At 37.5% G+C, this 26,836-nt stretch overlaps 1 protein-coding gene across 3 annotated transcripts in view; it reads left to right on the top strand.

Annotated features, from left to right (window-relative positions):
- The first annotated feature begins 3,011 nt into the window (after positions 1-3,011).
- Positions 3,012-26,836, top strand: part of TNFAIP8 (TNF alpha induced protein 8) — a 38,627-nt gene continuing 14,802 nt past the window's right edge. Inside the window, exon 1 of one of the 3 annotated variants that reach the window (XM_034432824.3) lies at positions 3,012-3,117. In XM_034432824.3, coding sequence (XP_034288715.1) covers position 3,117 — 1 coding nt within the window. In that variant the 5' untranslated portion in view covers positions 3,012-3,116. Of the gene's footprint in view, positions 3,118-21,949; positions 22,253-26,836 lie in introns of those variants that run through there. The other 2 variants (XM_034432823.3, XM_034432822.3) reach the window with 2 other exon arrangements.

Here is a 26,836-nt window from a genome sequence, read left to right on the forward strand (position 1 = left end):
GTTCTGTTCAATGTTTGCTTTTTAAATGGTACACAATTTCAGAAAAATAAATTTCTAATACTTACTGTTTGTAATGTTCTAAGCAAGAGATGCTTCCCAACCCCCAATCCGTGGACCAGCACTGAACCGTAACATGCCAGAAAATGGGCCATGCAAACAAGCAAAGCCCCATCCATGGGATGCAGGCAGCACATGAAACCATGTCCCTCCAGTCCACAGAAAAACCTCTCTCCGTGGAACGGGTCCCTGGTGCCCAAATGGTTGGGGTTCGCTGCTCTTAACTTTGTGATTTACACTAAAATGTAAATAAGAATTTAAGAATGTTTGTATTGTTTTGTACTTCTTCAATATTGTGGGGCCCACTATATCACAGTTTTGTGCTGGACTGCTTTTGAACTATATGCCAATATTTACCTGTATTCATCCTGACGTCAAGTCGTATCTTTATTTTTTATTACTTTAATGGGGTCCATTGTTTCTTAAAATCAGTTTAATACTGTTTAAAAGAAGTTATAGAATAAAACAAGAATTCTCCATAGAATTTATGTATAATTCATGACATGGAATACCAATACTATGCCATGAATGATCCATAAATTTCTCTTAAACTATGATTTGAGGATATGCCATGGTTTATAAGATAATTCATATTTGTACTAGCTGTGCAATTAAAGAGACTAGAACTCAAATATAATTTGAAGATAAAAGAATTTCCTGCTTATCACATAGCCCAAGCGCCCCTTTCATTCATATAAGGGGAAATTATTTTTGTCTGAATCAACTCCTGGGTTGCTTAGAAAAGAGTAAAATGATAATTTCCCTATTCATATTAACCTGCAGATAACTTAATGTTGAAAATTAGTATCCTAGATTGCTTCATCCTTCAGAATTTTTAAAAAGCAGCCATCACACATTGCTACGGATGATTGTAATGGCTCCTGCCATTTTTGTGTGCTTTCTCCTAGAAATGCTAGTAGAGTACACAAATAGTATAAATACTATAAACACTGATATAAAACGTATGTTTATTATGCGTGTCTCTGTCTACTCTCTAGAGTAAACTTCCAGCTCAGAGGTCTTTGGGAAGATATAGAATGCATTTATATACTTACATACTTGATTGTTGGTCTTGGTATTAATCTATGCTCATCTGGTTGTTCACCAATCAAAATCAAATCAAGAAGTAAATAAAACACTAATCAAGGAACTGCCAAACAAGCTAACAACAAACAGCCCAACCAAAGAACCTCTAAAACCACTCCTACCAACACTGACAGGACAAGCCACTAGAGAGGGGTGTCAACCCTCCGGGCTGGATGCATCATGTGCGAAGGGGAAAAGTCATAATACATCATGTGACGACACCCTGAAGACACAAGTTTGACACCCCTACACTAGAGTATAAGAGAGCAAACTGCACTCCTTACCTGCATTGATGATGTTATCGAGTTTGAGTAATGAAACATCTGCAAGAAAACAACCAAGTTCAGCACCAAGGACCCTTCACTTCAACCTGAACTATAAATATTCTCCTTTATAGGTGGATACACATACAGCAATTTCCTATATGTTACATAGTATTATGTATCTCTTGAGCTAGCTTGCTACAGGAAGGAGGTGATGAATATTTGTTTCCATTGATTGATGAATAATGTAAACTTCAGCTGCCAGTCTGATTTACCCCTGTACATAAAACAGCTGTCTCAGTAGTATATCTTGGTAACAGTCTTTTCCAATTGGGAAGAAAAAGGAATAGTAGAAAAAGATAATAGCAAACTATTTCTGTAATATCTTTGAGAAAACCAAGTATATGTGGTATCTAGGGCAACGCTTACTTTATTTTTGCCTTTTTGCTGAGTTTTTCCAGCACTGATGTTAAATCTGGTGGCAACTGAAAATACCTCTATTAAGCCTTAATATCCCAGCTTGAGTTCCTGAGCAAAAGATGTAATATGTCAATCTCCAAATGATTCTACAGTAGTCCAGATTAGAAAAAGGATCCCTTTAGATTTTTCCAGTCTGCTACAATGGTCACTTTCTAATATCACTCAAGCCTAATGAAATTTAAACCATAGTAAAGGTGTGAGTCTTTCGCTGTATGTGCTATGTATTCAGTTGTAAATTAGCCATCCAATTTAGCCTAGATATGCAAACCCTACCCTTGTTGGTTTCTAGTTCTGTCTTGCAATTTTCTAAAACTGAATTGAGTAAACCATAGGCATGCTTGTCGTGAGAATAGCTTACATTTATTGATATAAATATGAAAAATGTGCTGTATAGAACAAGTTGTGGATGGGCAGAATCCTCTATTTACTATTCAGTTCACTGATACCATTTTTAAACACATATGCACCCTACAAATCAAACATACCTTTGTATACATAGTGAGAGGTACTACACATCTAGCAGCTGACACATAAACAAGACTATGCAAACAGAAAAGAAAGAACTGACTACAACATTAATTCAAAAGGCCCAGAAGAGCAAATAAGGAGTGCTTCGCATTGTCAGATTGCTCAAAACGAGTAATCGTGACTCACTCCCAACTGATACGGAACTGATAAAAACAAGAATGGGCGGAATGTCCTGTAAGCATTAACACCCACGTTTTCAACTCCTTTTACAAAACAAACCATTGAGAAATCCTTTTGGGATGGTTACTCAATCTAACATTGCTCATCGTGCTCGCTCTCTAGCAAAAGCGAAAAACAGTCTTGCAGAGCCCTTAACGACGAACCCGTTGACCAGATCAAATCGGAATCTTTTCAGGCCTTCGGGGGACGAAGCGGGGCTGTGCTCTGGGAAAGCTGCAGCGCCGACCCCGATCCCTGCTCCTCTCATCCTGGTTTGCGCGGGAGAGCAAAAGCGGACGGAACCAGCCCAGCACACCTGGCAAACCACCACGCGAACTCCTCCTCCTGCTGCCCCCGCTCACCGCCCGCCTCTTTGATCCTTTTCCAGACAGCGATTGGCCCGAAGTCTCCAGCGCCGCCTCCTTTTCTTCTGATGCCCCGCCTCTCTCCCCTTCCCTCCTCTCTCCAGTGCCTCGGAGAGACTTGGAACTAACTTAAATTGTTGGTTTATGCGTTGGGATCGCCGTTGTCCGCGGAGCACACAGTAAGCTACGTTGGGATGCTACGGCTGGTGGGGAGTGATGGGGTGGGGTTATCTATGCCTGGCGCGCTGGGGGCACAGCAGGAATTGGTGGAGTGGGAGGGTGAGCGAATGCCTCGGGTTTAGCAATGTTTGATGTTTGCACTAAGGCGGAGACGAGTGGGTGGTCCTCGCCCAAAGCTTTGGCTGGCTGAGGGTGCGACTTTTCATAAGCAGTCAAGTCTCCGTTTTCAAGCTAAATTCTTGTTTTAAGTCTCTGGTTCTTAGCTTTGGGATTAATTACAATTCGTTATACGTTATTAGCGTTTCCCACGTTGCATATTGCATAATGAGCTTTTTCACTGGAACTAAGAATAGGACTTAGAACGTGGGGAAGGAGCAGAAAGCTCCTCCTATGTAGAAGTACATTCCGGGCTATATCTTCAAAACCAAATGCTGCCAATATGGAGAATCAGTGTGATGTAGTGGTTGAAGTGCTGGCCTAGAAACCTCGAGACTGAGTTCTAGTCCCGACTTTGAGCCAGTCACTTTCACCCAGACCACTCACCTCACAGGGTTGTTGTTGTTGTCGGTAAATAGGAGGAGGAATTATTGTGTATGAAAGCAGGATAAAAATCTAATCAAATATCTTTGTTTTAAATAGAGATTCTGCTGTTAATAGAAATATCAACCGAGGCAGCAGTGGTGGGTTTCAAAAAATGTTACTACCAGTTCTTTGGGTGTGGCTTGGTGGGCGTGGCTTGGTGGGCGTTGCAGGAGAAGGATACTGTAAAATCTCCATTCCCATCCCACTCCAGGGGAAGGTTCTGCAAAATCCCCATTTTCTCCCCATCAGCTGGGACTTGGGAAGCAGAGAATAGATGGGGGTGGGGTCAGTCCGAATTTTTACTACCGGTTCTCCGAACTACTCAAAATTTCCGCTACCGGTTCTCCCGAACTGGTCAGAACCTGCTGAAATCCACCTCTGTGAGGCAGGCAGCATGCCTTTTTTCCCCAGAAGCTAGTAGGATTTTCAGAAAAAGGGGAGAACAGCTCATTTTTAAATTTGACATCTTATTGTTTAAAGCCTGGAGAAGAGCCTAGTGCTGGGAACAACTGAGGGCAAAAGAAGAAGGGGATGGCAGAGAATGAGGTGGCTGGATGGAATCACTAAAGCAGTTGGCGTGAGCTTAAATGGTCTCTGGGGGATGATAGAGGACAGGAAGGCCAGGAGGAAAGTTGTCCATGGGGTCACAATGGGTCAGACATGACTTCACAACTAACAGTGGCTAAGGCACTGAGCTAAAGTTTGGCAGTTCGAATCCCTAGTATAGGTCTACTATGTGAGCAGGAGGTTGGACTAGATGACCTCCAAGGTCCCTTCCAATTTTGTTACTGTTACATTGTTCAAGGCAACCTGTTGAATGTGGAGCTTCCCCAGTCTGGTGATTTTTAGCATCAGGAAGCTGCAAATACCACAATCAATCAGGAAGGCAGCTACTGACTGAAATTGTAGTTCCTCATAATTGGATGGACACCTGGTTGTAGAAATCTAGATTGGCTTTTATCATTGTGAAGACCTATTCATGTGTACCATGGCAATCAACAGTTTAACAGCTGAATTGTAGTTTTTAATTCTATTTTTAAAAATTCCTTTTAAAGAGATCAATAGGATCTAAGCCGTATAACTGCATAGGATTGTTAGATACCAGCTGATTGTGTTGTGATTAAAACTTTTATTTATTTATTTGCCTAATTTATTTAGTGGTCCGTCTTATATTGCAAGTAACTTGGTGGCATACAAAACTAAAACATCAAAAATCATTACCTTTATTTAAAAACTATAAGAACTGAAATTAAAAATAATAGATGAAGGGAAGTTAACAGTGATGACGCCACCTCATTAGATCATCTGTCCCCTGGAGTTCCCAGGCTTGCTGACATATTCATGTCTTGAGTGATCTCCCTCACCTTGGGGGATAAAACACAAATGATGAAGCCAACCTCACCTTAGGTCAGAGGTCTTCAAACTTGGCAGCTTTAAAATTTGTGGACTTGAACTCCTAAAATTCTTCAGCCAGCTATGCTTGGCAGCTTTAAGACTTGTGGACTTGAACTCCTAATATTCTTCAGCCAGTTATGCTGGCTGGAGAATTCTGGGAGTTCAAGTCCACAAGTCTTAAAGCTGCCAAGTTTGGGGACCCCTGCCTTAGGCGATGAGGTGACTCTACAATGCTGTGCCATGGCAGAAAAGGCCCACTGCCTAGAACTTGTCAGATATAGTTTTCTAGACGGAACCCATAACATACTCGGTCTGTTTGGATCTGGATCTGATTTAAAATATCAGACAGGTTACTTTTGGCTGTGTCTGTGTTTTACAGGTAGTTGTAAAAACACTAAAGTTGCAGTAAAGTACAGTACAATAAGTTATATTCTACCCTATATTTGAAGTCCTAAACAATTCTTGTTTTCCCTTTTTGAGATCTCTGACAGATTTACAACCTTGTGTCTAAAAAGTTGTTAGAACATTTTAATTTAAAACAAATTAAAGTGTGGGAAAAGTATCCTTTCAATTTTGGAAAGAAAAAAATGCTAAGTTTATTAATGAATCTCCTGAGAGTTGTAATTATTCAAACTAAAGCATTATTAAATAGTGAATGAATCATGTTTTTAGTGCTTGATGTGTCTAATGGTATCTTAAAGATCCAAGTATATCATTTGACAGACTTTGGAGGTAGAAACATGCCTATAATCTGTGGTTTAATGGTTTTCTGCTGCAATAGAATCAGGAAGCCTCAAAAAAGACACAAGTGCCCTGGATTTTCCCTTTTTTCTAAAGTTTTGGGTGGGTTTGTGTAGGGATCATTATTTTGCTCTGGAGGAGTGGTGAAATCCTTCCAGTTTGCACTGGTTCAGGCGAACCAGTAGTAATAAAAGCTACCAGTTCGGCGAACCAGTAGTAAAAAAAAGCTACCAGTTGGTCTGAACCAGTATTTCCGCCAATCAGCTGTGTCATATGATTTAAAATTGCTAGAAAGCAGGAAATCCTGCTTTCTAGTGAATCTAAATCCCGTGGCACAGTTGTTCCCTCCCCCCGCTGTTCTACTTACCTTCCCAAGCCTCCTTTTTCCACACACAGCACATGTTTGGTGCATACTGTGCATGTGTGCACAGCGTGCATTTGGTGTGCACTGCACATGCATGTGTAGCATACATTTGGAGCGCACCGCACATGTGCAGTCAGCAAACTGGTAGCAAACCAGGGAAGATTTCACCACTGCTCTGGAGGCTATGATTTGTGTAATCGTTAAAGAAAGGATTTTTCCAGTATTCTTCCTGGACAAGAAAGGATTCTAATACTACAGCAGCCTGATGAGTCTCTGAGCTATTGCTGGAGTGAGGTGGGAGTAGAGAGAGAAATGCTTGCAAAGTTGTTGGGATGGCGTAAAGTAAACAAGCCCTAAAATCCCAACTCAAAATAGGTTAGATAAAATGAATTGCTTCACTAGATAGAAAGCAGAGGTTAAACAACTTTGTCTCAGATATGAGCTCAGCATCCACTAAGATTGTTGTGATTGGAGATTTCCTTTCCTTTGAAGATCTGCTTTTGCTCTTTTGTATCCTCAAGTCCTCAAGCTATTCAAGTCTGTTTCTTTTTCTATTTTACCAGAAATCGTCTAGAAATCTGGTTTATAGATTGTTGATGGAAACAAGTACCATATATTCCACATCAGGGCTTGCTTGGAGAGACACTGTCATTGTTGAAAAGAAATTAATTTGGCAACTTTTGCCTTCTCTTTAATGCCTAATGTTTATTTATTACCATAGAGCTTTGTTCCTGTTATGTAACTATAGCACCTAATGCCATGTAAAAGTACAACTTTTTATATTCATTTGTAAAATAGTTAAGTACATGAATATCTATTTTGGATCTCTGTTCTCAATAAATGAAGTGAAAAGTTTCATAAGTGTACTTTTTATTATGATGCCAAATAATAATGCCAAAGTATATTTTAAGATGAGATGAGAAAACAAAAATAGATAATGTAAACCGTAAGTTACATTAGAAAATCTGGAACAATTGATTCTCTAAACAATTGATTCCATATTTTTAAAAACTCCATTACTATTCAAAGTAGCATAAAATTCTACTCTTCTTGACTTTGATTTGTTCAGTTGGGAGATAAAATGAACGCAAACACATGCAGATTATGAAGAGGAGCTCTAGGGCTCATTTTTAGGGCTACATAAAAATAGGCTACAATTGAAATGATTAGAAAATTTGTTAATATATTAACTTTTAGCAATAAGCAACATGTCTTAATTATATTTTCCCTAACGTGCATAGCTTTTTTGTTAATTGGCTGAATGCTTCAGTATATATTATGAGGAGTAATTTGAAATATATATATATATTAATTTACTGTCAATTTAAACTAGACAACTGCTTTGGAATCCAGTCAAAGATATTGCTTTGAATATTTTAAGTTATTTAAAGGGGGTAGCACACTATTATTTCCAGTGGCCTGCCCTTAAGTGTAGGGTTTTTACAAGTTTGTTTTGTGGATTTTTTAAAACTCCACCTAATTCTGGGCAATATCATCAAAAGTTTACATTTTTCTAGATGCTACACAAGTTGTGAAGTAATAGATACTTCGCATTAAAATGGACAGGTTTCATGTGATAAGTTTAGTTTTCATGAAGACCTTGAAAAATGATGAGCCCCAAATGCATCTATTTTCCTGACACAAATGAAAAGGAAGATCTTAGGTAAGCAAGTTCATTAGCTGAACCAGTTGGAGAAAACATATTTTAAAAGCTAAATATGAACCGGGTATAACAGAAGTTCTGTTTTTTCATATAATTCACTTGAATCATTAAATCATGTATGCGAATGAGGTGAACTAATAATCGTCCCCAATATGCTTCTATCCTAGTGTATTGAACTTCAGTGCTTATAAATGCCAACCAGCATAGAAATACTGACTTATTTGTGTGAGGAAAAGAGTCCTATACTTCTTATATATGAAATTGCCTACAGAGCAATTAACCTGAGAGATACATAAAGATAAACTAAGGGCCACTATAACCCTAGCGTTACACCCAGATCCTAAAAAGATTCTAGTCTCTTTATTTGTGTTGAGAAGAAGCTACTCTGGTAAAGGAAATTACTCATTTACTCACACTAGTCTTTATTGTAATCTGTGTTACAATACAATGAACCATTACTCATTCATATATGAGATTTGTATGAGATGGCTCTGCTAGCCAGTGTTTCAGTTTTTACAAACACAACAAGCAGAAGATATGTGTGATGTTCTCTTTTGTAGAACAATTGTCCTGCTGAAATTAGGTAGGCCCTCAGTGTGAGTCTATGGATTATGATACATTTATAGACTTGCTTTGGCATTTCCTCTTTTTTTAATGGTGTCAGCACTAATAATAATTCCTGTACAGTAGGATTTTAATTAAAATGAAAAGCATTATAAATCTGAGAAGAAAAATTATCCCAACAGAGAAGAAAATCTTTTTCTAGGGTTTGTGTATGTAGTCTTCATTTACCCTGCTGTTTTATTTCTTCTCTGTCCACTGTAAATATAAATTTATTTATTTAGCTCCTTGGTTGAATTCATACAGCAGGTTTTGGAATTAGTTTGCTGATGATTGTGCAAGTAGACTAAATGTTTAATTCAATTAGTTTCAGTGGTGGGATTCAAATTTTTTTACTACCGGTTCTGTGGGCGTGGCTTGGTGGGCATGGCAGGGGAAAGATACTGTAAAATCTCCATTCCCTCCCCACTCCAAGGGAAGGTTACTGCAAAATCCCCATTTCCAGCTGGGACTCAGAAGGCAAAGAATAGATGGGGATGGGGCTAGTCAGAGGTGATATTTACTGGTTCTCCGAACTACTCAAAATTTTCACTACCGGTTCTCCAGAACTTGTCAGAACCTGCTGAATACCACCTCTGATTAGTATGTCATAAAAATCATCAGTGTAGCATTTTTATTCTAAGTGTGGAGAAAAATTACAAGAAAACTTCATGTGGTAAATGAAAGAAAAAAAAAACCGGGGGGGGGGATGACTCCTCTGAGAATGAGGAGTAGTATTGCTAAGGTTGACTTTGCCACAAACAGCCAGTTTTCAACTTTTGAAATTGGTTAGAAACAAGTAAAATGTTTGTTTTATTAAGAAGTCATATTAGTTAGAACATAAATAAACTCATTAGAAAAATAACGATAAATTAATCAAAAAAATATGGTTTAAACCTTTTAAGGTAACTTGACCAAATTATTTTAAATCAATATTTGTTTACTTGATTTAAAAGGTCAGAGGACAAGATTCAAATACATTTTGTGCCAAAGGACTCATTAGAGTTCCAATTCAGTTATGAGCTAAATTAAACTTTTGAATTTTTAGTCTCCACTTATAGACCTGTTGAAAACTAGTTCCAAAAGTGGAGGGCCACTGTTGAAGTCTTGTTCCTAATACAAACTACTTTTGAAGCTTTTAAATATATCCATACAAATATACTTCCAACTTTAAATATGGCCTGGAAACAAAAGATTAAGTAGTGTAGCTGGCACTATTTTAAGTACCTCTTGATTCAGCTTAAGTAGATGCACTGCACTATGGAGGTTTCCAAATAATCATTAAGGATAATCACTGAAGAAGCTTTTCCTCCTCCATGTTTTCTTACATTCAGTTGAAAAACTTCCTCCCTCTCAATGGCTTAAAAATTATCCCATTTCTCAATCAACCAGTGGAAGGAATGGGAAAAAGATGGAATATCAAGCACAGCAACCTACAGGTAGGGAAAGATGTGGAAGAGACCGGAGAGAAGCATTCTGAGATACATCCTTACTTTTTCAGTAGTCCATCTGGCCCTGTTCCAAGATTCAGATAGTGTCAACAAGAGGCACAGTGTAGATTTGGGGAAGGATTCATCATAACTTCCTCAAATGTCTGTATTTGAATGACACACTAACATGTGATTTACTCAAACCAGGGTTTTTTTTTTCCTGATGTGCAAGACATACTGAATCATAAATTATCCAGGAAGGTATGCAGAGTTCACTAAATTGTAAACTGATCATAAAGACTGATTTTGCATAATATGTAAAAAAAAGGTTTTGGCTGGTTCATGCTCCTGTGTATCATGAGAATACAGTCAATAGATGAAAAATAGATTTTGTACATGTGGCCAACCTGACAGCAATAAAGTTGGGTGCTATTAGTGAGCAGCTTATGTTCGTCATGTAGTTAAGTTAAATGTGGAAATATATTAACTCTTATCCCATGGCATCATTGAAATGTAATCAACAATGGATGATTAAGTCAAGGTCCAACTCAACCGATGAGCTCTAAGAAATATAAGGTGACCATTTTTGTTAGGTTTTTATAACCTATTCTAGAATTCTGACCAAATAATTTGTCTTAAAAGTATTCTACAACCTTTATTTATTTAGCCAATTATCTCTCATTAAAGACTGAATGACTTACAGAATATTAAAACAATGCAGTAAATTTCTATGTAAAACATGAACAAGAACCAGATCAATCTAAACAACCATAATAGAGTATCTAATTACCCATATTTTTTGCACTATAAGACGTACTTTTCCCCCCCAAAAAAGTGGGTGGAAATGTCTGTGGGTCTTATAGAGCGAATATTGCCAAAGCCCCACCCACCCACCAGTCCCACCCTTTGGCTGTATTTGGGCTCCCCACAGGATTCCTATCGCTACCACTTGCCGCCATCACTATTCGTCACCGCCGCCTATCAGTGGTTGGATCAGCTTCCCAGAATACCGCAGATCAGCTGTTCCAGGTGATACCATCGATATAACATTCAATAAAAAATTTCTTTCAAATTATAATTCAGCATAAATTTTAACCCTTATGTCTATGTATATTCCTACTGATCAAGCATAGTATTATAACCAAACATTTTAATCCATTTAGCCATACAAGAACAATTGACATTTTTAAAAAGCCACTAATTTACAGTGAATTAGAAACAAAAAAGCTGGCAGCAAGACCTTCTAAAAAAATTACAAATATTAAACAATTAAAACAAATCAGTATTGCACATTTATAATAAGATAGAATAGGATAGAAAATATCAGAAAACACATTTATTTATTTATTTTATTAATTTAATTTGTATACCGCCCTTCTCCCAGAGGGGACTCAGGGCGGTGAACAGTCAAAATTAAAAAACATACAAATACAAACGTTAAGATAATTAAAAAGAATTAAATCATTAGCTTCCCAATTTAAAACCCCCAAGTCCATAAAATTTAAAATCCCAATTAATTAATTAACATATTTAACTCAATGAAAAGATGACCATATATTGAATTTTTGCAAGGCAGTAACAACATGGAATGTGAATTCTATAGCTTGGGAACTGTATCAAGAATGAACTTTCTTTCTCAGGTTGGAGGTAAAAAGTCACCGGCCTATGTAATGTCCTGAAAAGCAAATTTTAGTTGTTTGGCTGATATGCAAAGAAGCAAGTATATCTTTAGTTATGTATCTAAATATGGCATTATAGATTCCTTGAATGTAGCTCAATTGTAAACTGCTGGTAGCTTATATATTGACTTTGGAACAGATGCAGGACCTTTGCAATGGTAGTTGCCTCATCCTAGTAAAGCAGGGTGGATAAAAATCAATGATTTTTTTTAAAAAATAAAAAAAATCAGTTTTTTTTATTTAAATCGGATTTTTTTGATTTAAATCGGATTTTTTTGATTTTTATCGAATTTATTTTAATAAATTTATTTTAACACTTTTGGGGTAAAAATCTATCGTAAAATAGTTTTCTATTTAAGATACATAAATAATTTAGTTTATTCAGCATGAAATGGAGCTTAGTTATGTAGCATGAGGCTGTATATTCTGCAACACTGGGACTATCGGGGAGTCAACAGTGGGTCAAAGGAGTAGCAGAGATGACAGTTGCTCTTTAAAAATTATTATTTAAATCGAGTTGATTTAAATCAAGCCTTTTTACTAGTGATTTAAATCATGATTTAAATTGTGATTTAAATCAACTCGATTTAAATCAAATACACCCTGTAGTAAAGAGCACAAGGAACAGTATAATTCTTGTTTCAAACATAAACAAATCAGTGTCTGGTGTTATGCTATCAATCAAGGCTGAGCAACTCATGGTTCTTAATGCTGGGTTGTTTTTTTTTAAGCCCTGTTTCTGCAAGGTCGAGTAACTATGGAAACTTCTAAATACAGAAACTAGAACATCTGATACTCTCGTTTCTGATTTAGGTGGTTTTATGATCACGGAGCTTTGCAGAAACAGTACTTACTAAAAGAAAACTCCTCCTCCACCCCATTGCATTAGTTCCTTCTTTACATAAATATTAACATTAAAATTAGCAAATATCATTTTATTGTTTAATCTGTTATATTGTCATTTTCATCTTGTAAATCTGCTCAGAGTCGCTTAATAGAAAAATAGGCGGCATATACATTAAACAAACAAACAAACAAACAAACAAGCAGCTATGATAATAGAAAGTCAGGATAGCTTGGAGTCAGAGTTCTCAAGCTATCCTGACTTTCCTCCACAACAACCTTGGTTATATGAAGTTCTGTGAAAGAGTAAGTGTTATATATCTATGTCTACGTGTACAGGTGGCAAGGGTCATAAAGACAATGCTGTGGTCGTTAAGCGAACCCCATAGTTGTTAAGTGAACTCATTGTTTGCTATGGGCCGCTTTGTATGAAAAACCAGAAGTAAATGCCGGTTTCTGGCAAAAACCTCAAAAGTCGTGATCACATGGCCGCAGGATTTTGCAAACACCTATAAATGTGAACCAGTTTCCAAGTGCCCAAAATATGGTCACATGAGTGTAGGAGGAGAAGCCATTGACACTTGAAACCAAATTATTAGTAGTTTTTGGGGAGTCTGTTATAACTTCAAATGATCGCCTTCATAAATTCAGGACTCTTTGTATAAAACTCTTAGATTAGAAATTACCCAATTCCAATTTAAGTAATAAATGTGATTACCTGTTTTTCTTTCTGCTTCTCCTGCTGCATAATATCCTTTTGGTACAGTATTGGCAGTATTCTACAATATTGATACAATAATGTACTGATTGGTATTGGTACAGAAGGTATATAGGAGATTTATGTGGAGAGAATATGACGCTCCTTTTTGTTCTCCATTCTAATAATCTTTTATCAGTTACATCAACCGTACATGGGCTTGCTGGTTTATTAGCTCTTGAGTTCAACATAATAAGATCAGGATACAAAGACCAGCTCAGACCCTGTGCATGACTCACCTCCTTTGCATATGTTGAACTTTTGAGTTTCACTTTAATATAAGATAGGGTTAGTACATGCCACCAAAGAATTGGAGAAATCATCTTGAACCCTCAGAAAACCCTTGATTTAAGATGCTGTTTAGCAGATTTCAGACAGACATAACCGTTAGGCTGTTGGTTTGAGCTTTGAGTTTGGCAATTTGGTTGAAAATGTTTTATCACCATTCAAGGAGACATCGTCAGTGTGTTTTGAATTGTGCTCATCTGTCAGAACCCAGGTCTTTTTAAATACCTTTAAAGACATAATTGTAGATCAATCTTACTTGAAGTTGACATCTGTCTGTATCCTATATGCTTTGCACATGCATGAAATTGTATTTTCCATTGTCTGCATAAAATCATTTTATTTTATACATACATAAAATCCCATCACTACTTTAAGCATGAATAATAGGTTAAAATAGTGTAATGCTTCCCATCCATTGTTTAAATGGAGAATTTACTTACTACAGTATCTACGTTTTAAGGACCAACATACAGGACATGTTCCATATCTTAATTCTTTTTTCCCCCATCTGTGTAACTCATCAATTTAATATGAGTTTACTATTCACTTTTCAATTTTCAGTTCTTGAATATGATGGTACTTTTCAATATTTTATAGGAAAGTAGTTTACTCCCAAGGTAAATTCTCAATTAATGGATCAGTTGCAGAAAGGATGCCTTTGTTAGTTCTAAAAGCCCATAAAATCTAAAAGTAACCTAAAAGTATATAATGTGCACAGATAATATAATTGACATTATATTACATTGTTGGACAACAAAAATAAATTTAAGGGCCTTTAAAAGAGGATTTTGTAGTTAGGGTTGAACTTCGGAGTCCTTGTTATCTTTGAGCTTGGTGGATTTCTTGCAGATGTTTCATTAGTCAGCTGGGTAAGGTGCTAGAAGAGAGTGGGATTTGCTCTCTGTGGCTTGCACTGAAAGTGTCAACATTCCTTCCAAGACTGATAGGGCAGCCCACTGTATATAAACAGAGAACAAATTCCCACTTCCTTCTAGCACTGAAAATGGTAATGAAATATCTGCAAGAAAACAGCCAAGTTCAGAGAGTACCAACCTTACATGTGAAGGGCTTGTCAAACCTCTACAAATATAATAGAATTAAAAGTTGTGTGTGTACGAGGGGGATTTGGAGACAATTCCCAGGTGAAATTTTTTTCCGTTGCATCCCAAGTCTGCTAAGTAAGAGGGAGAGGAATGTCTATTAAATCAAGGTTTTTACTGCACCTGTATGCTTATTCTAAAAATCAAATGTCTTAATAAACCTTCACAAGTATTAATTGGAATAAATTGTTACAGTGACATATAATCGCAATGATGTTAGTAAGAAATGACCTTAATTTTGTGCCAAGTATCTTTTTGCTTCCATGAAATGATTACTTATCAAATGAGGGTGGGGTATTCGATTTAAGGCTAGATAGTTTATGTGGGAGATAACATTGCCTTGCAACATACAATGAAAGAAATTGATTATATGTCATCACTTTGGTGTTGACTCTTAGCGATCACATAGATAGATTTTCTCTATGGCAATCCATCCCTTAATTGGTCCTTCAGGTCTTCCAAGAGTGCGCTCATCACCATCGTAACTAAGTCCATCTGACGGTCTGCTGATGGTCTTCCTTTTCTTCTCGTTCTTTCTACCCTTCCCAGCTTTACAGCCTCCTCTAGAGAACTAGGTCTTAGCATAATATGTCTAAAGAAGGATAATTTGAGATTGATCATTTGTGCCTTGAGAGAACTCTGGCCTGATTTGTTTGATGATCCATTTTTGTTTTCTTGGCTTCCCACAGTATTCTCAGAAATCTTTTTCAAGTTCAAAAGCATCAATACTTTCTATCTTACTTCTTTGAAGTCCAGCTCTTGCTTCCATAGAGAGAAAATACTGTTGATCACACTGTTCTGATCTTTGGAGGTGTATGTGTTAAAGCAGTATAAATTACAACTAGTCTAGGAAAAAAAAAAAGATGTTCAGAATATCTATGGAAGACAATCTTGTCCTTGTTTTCAAAGGACAATCTTGTCCTTTTCCTTGAATGTTTAGTCACAGATTGCACAACAAGGGATTTGGTGAGTTAAGAGTTGAAAACTTTTTGAGGACAGCAGATTGCCTGCCTGCACACCATGATATTCTACTACTCTTACTTTCAAATTAAGTTTGTCATACATGAAAATGCATACTGAAAAGTAAAATAATGATTCATTTTTTCTTAGCATTTCTGTATACTTGAGTATAGAATTTGTGTAGTTCTCACTAGAGCCAAGAGCTGATTGTTAATACATGAATTCAACTTAGTGAGTATGGCACAGTATTACTCTATCAATTTGTCTTTTTTTGAAGACTCAGTAATGAAATTCTTTGTTCCCCTTGCCCTCAAGTTGAGTGTATTATATTGTTCATGCTCCTCCAAAGATGGTAATGCAGCTGTTTCAGTGAACTTTTAATATGGCAGAGCCTTATTTTAATGAACAGCTTTTAAAGCTGGATCTTCTGAATTACCGGCTGAACTTAGAATCTTATTTCTGCATGCTACCTCCCGTATTTTAGCTATATATTGAACGATACCAATTTATCTACAAGTAGAAGTAAAAAGATGAAGCCTCAAAGTGAGCTTAACTCCTGATAATTGCCATGGCATCTTCCCAGCAGCATGAGAGAAGTTTGCTACTAGATTATTTCTGGGCATTTTTTACTTCTGAATCTATCTACCTCCCTTGGATTCTTGGTAAAGTACCCCCCAGATCCAATTCCTGCTAAGCTTTTTATATCAGCCACTTATAAAGATAGCTAGATCCAAACAGCAATGCTGCAATTAGAATCATTTAACTAGGATCCATTCATAGTCTGATGTTGCTTTACAGAAAATAGAAATCATTCAGTGTTAAAGGCAATTTTCAGGAGGACAGCTGAGCCCAATTGTTTGTTTGTTTGTGTGTGTGCGTGTGTGTTCATGCCTCTGAGTCGTTTTTTTTTTGTTTTTTTTTACTTCTGGTGACTGCCTGGACTAGTTCCTGCAGTTTTCTTGCCAAGGTTTTTCAAAAGTGATTTGCCATTGTCTGTTTCCTAGGGCTGAGAGAGAGACATTGGCTCAAGCAAATCCAGCTGGCTTTGTGCTTATGGTGTGATTAGAACTCACAATCTCCCAGTTTCTAGCCTGTTGGCTTAACGTGCTCTCTTTTGTGTCTGTGGATATATGCTTTTAATATCAAAGTGAATGCAAGCTTTTAAATAGCCAAAATTAGGTGCCTGCCTTCATTGTTTAATTACCCAATTAAGTAAGCTGACTTATTTGCTGGTATTGGTATCACAGACACAATTTATTTCTCTGTCTTAGGAAGATGAGAATCAGTTAAGTTTATTTTAATGTATTTGGAAACATATATATTATTAAAACTCTCATGTCTGTAATCTTCAATTGGGTGAATTTGGAAGGTATAGGGCACGTGTGTCAAACTCGATCACATCACATGACATATCGTGATGTACCACAACGTTTGTTGACTTTGCGGAGCCAGGGTGGGTGTGGCCTACGTATGATGCATCCGGACCGTGGGCCACCAGTTTGCCCTGGTATAGGGCAACGATTTTGAATCAAGATAATTCAAATGGACTAACTTACCGAATCCATGACTTCTGTGGGAATGACATTTGGAAAAGTTGTGGCCAATTCAGTACTACTGCATTGTTGCTACATTAGCATTGCTTTTGGGCTGCCAAAATCAGTCACAATCGTGTGACCCTCATTTCCAGTGCTCCCTGATAGCTTCCCAGAAATTAATTGGAAAGCCAGCAGAAATTGTAAAGTTGTTTGTGATTGCAGGGAGAAAGTCAACAAAGAAGCCAGCAGGGAAGGTAACAAGTTCCTCAGGAAAGTCTATCCCACCTACACAGTCTCCCCCAGTCTCACAGTGCTTATACTGCATTGGCCACACTCACACACACCCATCCCTATCCGACAGCAACTGCTTACCTGCCTGTTGGCTTTGGACTTGCAATGTCCCCAGGGAAGCTGCAGGAATTCTAAACTTTTCTGCGTTTCTCAACACAGTAACACGTTCAACAACAATGCCTCAAAAGAGAAAGAGTAAGGCAAATCAGTTAAGGCAAATCACGATTAGGAAGTAAATGTTGGGAAAAGGCTAATTCTTCAGTAAATATGAATAGCTTGACATCAAACTAACTAAATCTCTGATAATTACACAGGATTCAATCATGGCATGTTGCTTAAAGTGTACTGATGAGTACTTGTGTCAGGCTTCAATTTCATGAACAATAGTAACACAACTTTTCTCCCAGCATCTTCCCACTAACTGGAGTAAAAGAACAGATGTTAAAGCACATGCCAAAGTTTCAAGTGTACCGTATCAGCATTGCCATCTATTGGTGGCTTATAATATTGGAGGCATTATTTTCCATTAAGTCCTCTTACGATTCTGAGTTTCTCATCCAGCCATGAGAAGTTGGAGGTTACAGTTGGATCTATGACTGTCCATCTCTTGCATTTCAGAAGTGCAAGTTGGGGGAGGAAAAAACCACAGGCTTGTAAAAGCAAAAATGGTCCTAGGCAAAATTTAATAAAATGGATCCAGCAGCAAATAATTCTGTAAATTTATTCTCATTTCTGAACTGCCTATCTCCCTCAAAGTGGAGCCTGGCTGATATACAATAAAATGCTAAAATATAAAATAGTATATGAGGACACAGGTTGTTGGGGGCAATATGCTGAGTCTGTAAACCGCTTAGAGAGGGCTGTAAAGCACTGTGAAGCGGTATATAAATCTAAGTGCTATTGCTGTATATAAAAGTTTAAAAACAGTAGGAGAAGGCAAGAATGACTACATTTAAATTTAAAATTAACATACTTTAAAAAGCTGACAAAACCTTGAACTTTGAACAACCTGAGCAGATTGTGGAGACTATGTATAATATGTATGATACTAGTCTTACATACTGCTCCATAGTCAAGCATTAACATTCTGCACTTCCTGAAGGTTAGATAATCCCATAAAGTGCTTATTACAGCAATCTAAATGTAGAATTACCAAGCAAGGTTATTTTTGTTCAAGCAGCTAGTGAATGGAGCTAGTTCTTATAAAAATCTGAACCTATGGTGGCAAAATTTGATTAGTGTATATCCTTTAGTTTCATACCTACTTTTTAAAGACAGTAAAGGTTTTCCCCATTCAGTTGTCTGTTACTCTAGGGCAGTGATGGCTAACCTTTTTGCCGTCTCATACCAAAAGAGAGGGGAACACAGGGTGGTCATGCATGTGCGTGCTCACACCTATAATTCATTGCACTCTGTGCATGTGCGCGCGACCCCCTCCCCGCGCGACCCCCACTTTTGGCACGCGGTGGCATGGTAGGCCTCTTTTTCTCATTCCCCAGGCTCCAGAGGCTTTCTTGGAGCTTAGGGAGAACAAAAATGGCCTTCCCCCCCGGAGGCCTCCGGAGGCCAGAAAAGGCCTGTTTCCTGGCTTCCGGTGGGACCAGAAGGCCCCAAAATCAGCTACCCAGCGCATGCATGTGTGCTGGAGCTGAGCTAGGACAATGCTCGCGTGCCCACCGATATGGCTCAGCGTGCCACCTGTGGCACGCGTACCATAGGTTCGCCATCACAGCTCTAGGGGATGGTGCTCATCTCTGTTTCTTAACCGAGGGCACCAGCATTATTCAAAGACATTTCCGTAGTCATGTAGCCAGCATGACTGTATGCTGAAGTGAACAGAACACTGTTACCCAGCAAAATGGTACTTATTTACCTACTCGCATTTGCATGCTTTCAAAGAGGAATGCAACTCCATCCAGAGTAGATCATTTTTTCACCATTTTGAAATTTAACAATAACAGTATCTACAGCTTGTTAAGATTGAATCTCAATTGAATTGTTCTGTATCCATTACCATATTGATAATACAGGAATGTCATGAAACTATAGTTACCGTAATTATCAAGAAGACAATGAGTGAATAGAATTCCAAATTCACTGGTACATATTTGCATAAACGTGTCAACAAATATCACCTTCCAAAGCAGCTTATAAGATCACAAGCAAATATATGTCATCCAACTACTGGTACCAGTTTCCAATCTCTTGCTCAAAAGATTGTCAAAATAGTTGGAAGCTGTTTAAATTGAGTCATCGGAAAAACTTTTTAAAAATTACATAATGGCCATTTCTCACACAGTTTGCAGAGTCTCCACATAAGGCAAATATAAATTCAATAGCAATTACCATCATTGTGACAACAGCAGAAGCCCTTAGAGTAGGGGTCTCCAAACTTGGCAACTTTAAGACTTGTGGATCTCAACTCCCAGAATTCTGGGAGTTGAAGTCCACAAGTCTTAAAGTTGCCAAGTTTGGAGACCCCTGCCTTAGAGGCTGCAGCAATCCTTGGAGCCATAATAGTCACTTGTTTGTCAAGGTATATTGTTGCATAAAAAGTCATTAGTCTTAAGTTGCTGAGTTACACTTATTTGTCAGTTGTACCATGGCTATATAGAAGTTATTCCAGGCTCAATTTTAGCCTCAGATTCTCATTTCAAAGTCTTTACAAAAACCTAGTAATACCTATTGAGAACTCGTGAAGAAAGCACATTAGACATGTCACTAGTAAAGCAATTGGTGGAGATAGTGCACAAAGAAACACCCATGCCTCACACGACAGAACAAACACTCAGGTATATGAAACCTACTAAACTAATCCAGGACTAAGTACTGTAAATAATGTTATTCCAAACTTTTTGAAAGCATGATTTGTTGAACAACTTAACAAAGACTATGTTGGATGGGATTGCATGTTGCATTAAGCCAAAATTAAAGAAATACATATGGGAATAGGTTCTTTAACATTAAGACTACTCAGCGCTGTAGATTTGAAAAACGAAATATACTTCAGAGCATGCAAGTGAAAGCAAATAAATCCATCACCAACTCTTAACTTTTACCTTTTCCCAGGATCCTGCTATAGCTATAGGATTCTTGGGAATGACACAGCTGCTTCCAGGCGTTGCAAACAGATCTTCCAGGAGTCCTGCCCTGCCCTGCCCTCCAGATCACAGTTTCCTCTTTAAATCTGAAATGCTGCCCAGTCTTGTTGAATACAGTAGACACACTATGGCAAGCTATAATCCGTAAACCTTTATATTTTTTGTAATATCCGAATTTACAAATTATGGTTTGCCATTGGGATGTTTGTGGATGCCACTGGCTTCCTTGAAATACCTCTTATAGAGATATAAAGATTCTCTTTATTATAGCCAATCTTAATAAAAGTAGTTTTAGCCTTTCTGTAGAGTTACTTTTCTGGTCTGGTTTACCTAGTAGAGTTCCCTCTCCTTATAATTTGGCCATCAGGGAGAAGGGAAGTAGTTGCCCCTTCCCATGCCATCCCATGGGATGTTGTCTCTGAATCTGCGAAAACAACAATCAATTAACTTGACATCCTTAATAAAATTTGGTTCCCTTGAAATCCAAAGCAGTAAAAGAGGAAGTAAAGAAGAAGAAAAGAAATTGGTTTACAAATCATGCTGAATTGTAACTCTTGTTTAATGTAGGCTAAACACGTTGCTTGAAGCAAATATATAATTTGGAATGATGTGTGATCAGAATCTGATAAACCTTGACATTTTAGCTTGTATAGGTTGGCATCATCCTGAAGATCTTTCTATGCCGGGGTGTCAAACTCGTGCCTCGCGGGCTAGATGCATCACGTGCTCACCACGCCCATCCTCATTTTGGCAAAGGGAAAAAATCCCGATACATCACATGACGACAATGTGATGCCGAGAGTTTGACACCCCTGTTCTATGTGGTTATTAAGCATTATCATTCACTTTGAACATATGATCAGTATTGGCTTCAGTCACAAATTTTATTATAGTATGGTTAGTGGAGCTGGACTTGTCTGTTTAATGGAGACCTTAATATAGTCTTCAAATTAGGTGCATAAAGTATCATCCGTGTAAGTCAGAAGGTTTGTTGCAGTGTTTGACAAATCATAGTTAATGTATCAGTCTGTCCCCATAGGCTGCTCCCCTGGAATTTGACAAATCAGTGTGTTGATAGAGTGAACTGTGAAAACAAACAAATTTTCCCAGTATGTTTTTGTATGTGTTTGGATAGACTGCTGATCATCAGTCATGATTTAGTGTGATAGCCTAGAAATGAAAGCACAAAGCAATAATGTATGACAAGTAAGATGGGGACAAAACCCTCTTTATTGTACTAAAATTATAGCAAAAATTATGGGTTGATTTTTAAAAAAATATGGGCTGATTTTTACAGCAGAGACGGAAGAAACAAATCCAATTTCTATTGTTTGTGTGATATGGACTCACACTGCTTGTCAGTCCATAAAACAATACTTAAAAACTGGATATTCTTTTTCTGCTGCTTGGCTTGCAGTGGTTTCACACTGCATCACACACATTGAGCTGAACAGGCAGCCATTTCTGGCAAATAAAAGGGGTGTCTGAAGGTGCTCTTTTTCAGACGGTTCTCAGATGCATTCTCCAAGAGGTGGGACTTTGGAGCACCGCTGAGCTCTCATTGGTTGATTTCACAAAACTTTTCCTCTCTTAGTCCCAGCCCCCTTTTCTTCTTTTGAGAAGTTCATTTTGCTGCTTTTCAAACAGGCACGTCATCTAAATCTTCAAAGATTTAGGTTGATATCATGGGTTCCGAAGCAGATGATTCCAAAGAAGGTATGCTTTTTATTTATTTTTTCTCCCAAGGAGATTTTTTTTTTTAATGGTTGCTTTCCGAGGCTGCTTCTGGGAGATGATGACTAGAGGTTTGTATTTGCTGTAATACTGAACTGTTTTAAGGGAGGGGAAAGAAAGCAAAGGAATCCGTAGACAACTATCAGCATTTCACTGAAAATGCAGCAACTAAGCCGTTGACACCAAGGATGTTTTGTTCTTTGTAGAATGACAAGCATACACAAAGTGTATGACTTAGAAGCTTTGTACTCACAGGCAACAATGGCTTGAAAAGGGAAAATATATATGTTAGTCTGAACACCCTCCGACTTTTCTAAAAGGAAGTTGTGTAATTCAGAGAACTGAAAGATCGTTATTTTAAGAAAGAGCTTTGGAGAAACAGTTTTACTGGTTGATGCATGTTGAATTGAATAACAGTATGTCTGTGGCAAAGTTTGTCAAAAGGGAAATAGCCTTCCTTTCTTTCCATGGTATGATGAGCATGTGGAAGAGCTGGAAACGTTCCAAGAAAACTGAATATTTAGCAGTGTAAATGTGGGTTGGGTTGGGAAATGACTGGTGAGAGAAGACGATTCCCCCCCTCCCTGAAAATTTAATGCAATAGCCTACTTAAGTCCAAAGAGAGGGTAAATACTTCTGAAAATGTGGGCATATTTTAAACAGCTCATATTTCCTGATTTTGCTAAAAAGCCAGATAAACTGCTGGTATAAACCACACTAATCAGATTGTCAGTTTGATAGTGAGCTAGAGAACTTCAAAATATTGCAGAGAGCTGCTTTCTTCTAATCTGACAATCCCCACAATAGTAACATTTTCCACATATATCTAATGTGAGTTAAAAGTGTGTTTCTTTCTGATTCAAGCCATTTGGCTGCGCAAAAGTTACTAAATTTAGTATAACTGGTGGAACAAATTTATTCAAATGCTCCCATATGCTAGTGCTTTCTGTTCAGGGAAGGGAATAACTGAATCTAAATCCAGATAACTATGCTAAACCCTTTTCCTGTATCTGCTTTAGAATCTAGCATTCCAACATGCTCATTTCACTTTTGTGTAGTAGATGAGTAAGCAGCATGCATGTCATAACAAGACAAGGAGTAGGAAGAAAACTTAAAAGTAATCTAACTTTACCTGCAAATGCAGTTAACTAAATTAGCACAGCTATCTGTGTTCAGAAGAATTATAGTCCTATCAATACCTATAAGAAACAGTTCATTGTTTCTGTTTTTGAAAAACAGCTGAAATTAACACAGGGTAGGCTATCTATCTAGGGTAGAAAAACTAGTGGTGGCTTTGACTCCAATGAAAATTAAATTTGTTACATTTGTATTTTGCTTTTTTAAAAATATGAAACATTAGATTGTGATATTTTAATAAAGGCAGTAATTCTGAAATTCCAGTTCAGCTCTAAATTAATTTCTAGGGTATTTCCCAGTTGAGTTGCTGTATTGTTTTACACTTCATGGAAAAAACTATGTGGTTACTAAGACTGACTTGATGGGACATAATCGTAATCTCGCTTTACACCACAAAAAGGTTTTGGATATATATGTATCTAATGGTAATATTCTGTATGTTTCTCATGGATATCTTTAGAATTATATTCCTTCCATTACAAAGCATTCAATGCATTTTATTTGTCTTTAAATTTCACTGGATTAAGGAAAATTTATTTCTAGGTAAATCTCTATAGGATTACTGACTTGAATAGGTAGTAACAGTGGATGGTTGGTAGATGTATACTTCTAAGGAGACCATCAATCCCATTAGCCATTACTCTGTACCTTTTATTCTTTGTCTAAACCAGTTGGGTTTAGATAGTATTTAGTTAATGGCTGCTGCTCCTAATTCTATTTCAGCTGTATGACTGTTACATGCATCTGTTTTTTATTTTAATTGTTTCATAGTCTGGAGAACTCATGGAATATATGGGATGAGGACTTTAAATATACATATAAACTATCTTCCGAAGTGATAAAACTGTAAATATCATTAAGTTACATTTTATGCATTTTTGTATAACTTCCAGAAGAATTATACTTAGATATTAAACTTTTAATGAGTAAAAACAGCATTGAGTAACACACTGCTGATTCTACAGCTAAGGAGCAATTATACTGGATCTTTATAATTAAACCACAGTGCTCTGCCAGAGATGTGTTTTTATCATTATTTTCCATTGCATTTTAGTTGATGAAATATTAATAGAACCTTTGTATTGATCAAACGTACAGCCTAAGTGAAATACCATATAATGTACTATAACACAAATTCTTGTCTTTTAGAGATGGAAAATATCCTGATCAGGACATTTGTTTTCTAGTTCATTTTGAACAAATATTTTCCTCTCTTTGGTTGCACTTCTCCTTTGTGCAAAACACACTAGCTTACGACATATTTGGGACTGGTCGAAATGAACGCCTATAACTATCTCATCTACTTCCTTCCATTTGGAATAGCTGAAATAGCCAACAGAATGAAAAGTTGAGAAATGCTTTCTAACGGTTATATATCCGGGATTTATAGCTTTCAGTTCTTGGGCCTAATCTGGCCTGCTAGGTCAGCCCTACTTTAGTTTATGACTCCAGCAGCATGAAATGCTTTAGTTATCCTATATTTTGTGATAAAGTAACAACAGTTGTTGGTGGACGATCAATTTGAAAGTTGATTATGCTTGAACTGTCCTCCACTATTCCTGGATTGTGGAAAGTATTGGTAACAAGCTATCTTGCCAAACCATCAAGTGGGATCTAAGTCTGAGAAACATACATAGAGTTGTAGTATCAGTCCTTGGTATTATTCTGACTTGGTGATTTCATTTCTCTCTAAAACGATCCAATTGTCTGAGCTTACCTTGTAAGCTTTGTAGCTTCTTCATCTTTCTAGTTCAGTTATAGAATTGATATATTTCAAAACCTTTATGTAATATAAGGGTATAATGCTTCTTGTTGATTCCTTTTCCTCCTCACCCTCCCCCCCACCCTCATCAACTGAAATTAGCCTCAACATGGATATTTGGAGGCCTTTTCTGGGTTTTAAGAATGACAAAAGAAGCAATTTGTCTCCTGGAGGCCATTTATTCTCAGTTCCATGCTGAAAAACACACCTCGGCCCATCGGGAGATGTCCTTCCACATCTATCCAAAGGTTAGGTACAATTGTTGTTCCTGAACCCACTCAATGCCATTGAAAAACATCATTCTGTCCAGCCATCACATAACTGCCCAGCACAAGAGCGGACTTGAAATTTGGCTTGTAGTGATCCAAACTGACAGCACAAAGAAATCTCTTGCCAGTCCCAGTCTTTTTCTCAAAGAGTTGATGTTAGTAAACTTATTTCAATTTTTTCTACTATTGTGGGCCAATCTTCAAATTAAAGCAGACTAGGTTGCTTTATTGTTGCTGCAGAAGGATTCAATGCCGGCTATTTTGCACAGCTACAACTTTCTTATGTTTTGATGGAAGTTACATCACATATTTCTAGTGTATAAAATACATATTATTTTTGACCCATGGCCTGATAAACATTGCTTACTTATATTCAAGATAAGCTAAAACTACTAGCACACCTATACAGGTTAACTCTTAGGTACCATGATAAGGCTTGATTATAGCAAATGCAATGTAAAGCAAATATAAATGTTGGAGGTGTGACTAAGATATTGGCTTAATTGATTACTTAATATCTTGCAAGTGATATTCTCAATCTCATATTAAAAGTATATATACAGTATAAAACTAGACAGAGAATTCAATATGAAAATTGATTTACTCACTAGTTTGAAAGCTATGAATGAAGTTAATTGTGAAGAATAACTGTGACTATAGTTGAAGAGTTGAAAGATGCGTTAAGCAATGGTTATGGTAATTTAAATGGTTCTGATTTCTTACAATGGTAAGAAATGGTAGTCAAAAAAGATTCTGATTACTTACACCTAGAGTCCGAAAGGAGAAGGGCGGTATAGAAATTCGAATAATAAATAAATAAATAAAAGAAAAGAAATAGTGAGAACAAATGATCTTGTAAATTGTCTGGAATCACAGTTGTATTTACCAACCACAAATTATTGTTTCTTTTCCAGAGTACTGCTCCTGCAGTCCATAGCTGGGTTTCTTCATCATCAGTTCCTTTTGACTGGGTGATCTTTAAGAATATCTCTCTCTTCGACCTGTGGCCACGCCCCCTGCTCCCATAATGTACCAGTCTTTTCACTCAGTCACTGAAGACTGGTGTGTTTTTCTCCTCTCTTCGTGATTAACCTTTCTTCTTAGTGTTCTGGCGTTAGGTTTTTTTATTTATTTTTATTAGTTATTTTCTTCGGTGAGAGCCTATAGAGGAGAAAGCTGCAGGGATTAGAAACCGGCGCTGGGGCTCCAGTCCGTTTCTTCCCAGGGATCTGACGGCCGTCAGACCGCAGCGGGGGTTTCCGACCCTTCGGGGCGGTCCCCTGCCCTCTATTACAGCTGCCAGGGTGAGTGCAGGCGTTGCGGATCGCCATAGGCACCCCCCACACCTTTCAATTGTGACCCTGACATCGGCTCTCGTAGGGGCGGCTCCGGAGCCTTGCAAGGTTTGCCCTGCAAGCTCTGATGTGTGCGTGCGACCTCACCTGCTAGAGCGTGGCCTAATTAGCTCAGCCGGCTTGCCTTTCTTC

The sequence above is a fragment of the Pantherophis guttatus genome, chromosome 2 (assembly GCF_059756535.1).
Source record: "Pantherophis guttatus breed Tessera chromosome 2, ASM5975653v1, whole genome shotgun sequence".
Lineage (NCBI taxonomy): Eukaryota > Metazoa > Chordata > Lepidosauria > Squamata > Colubridae > Pantherophis > Pantherophis guttatus.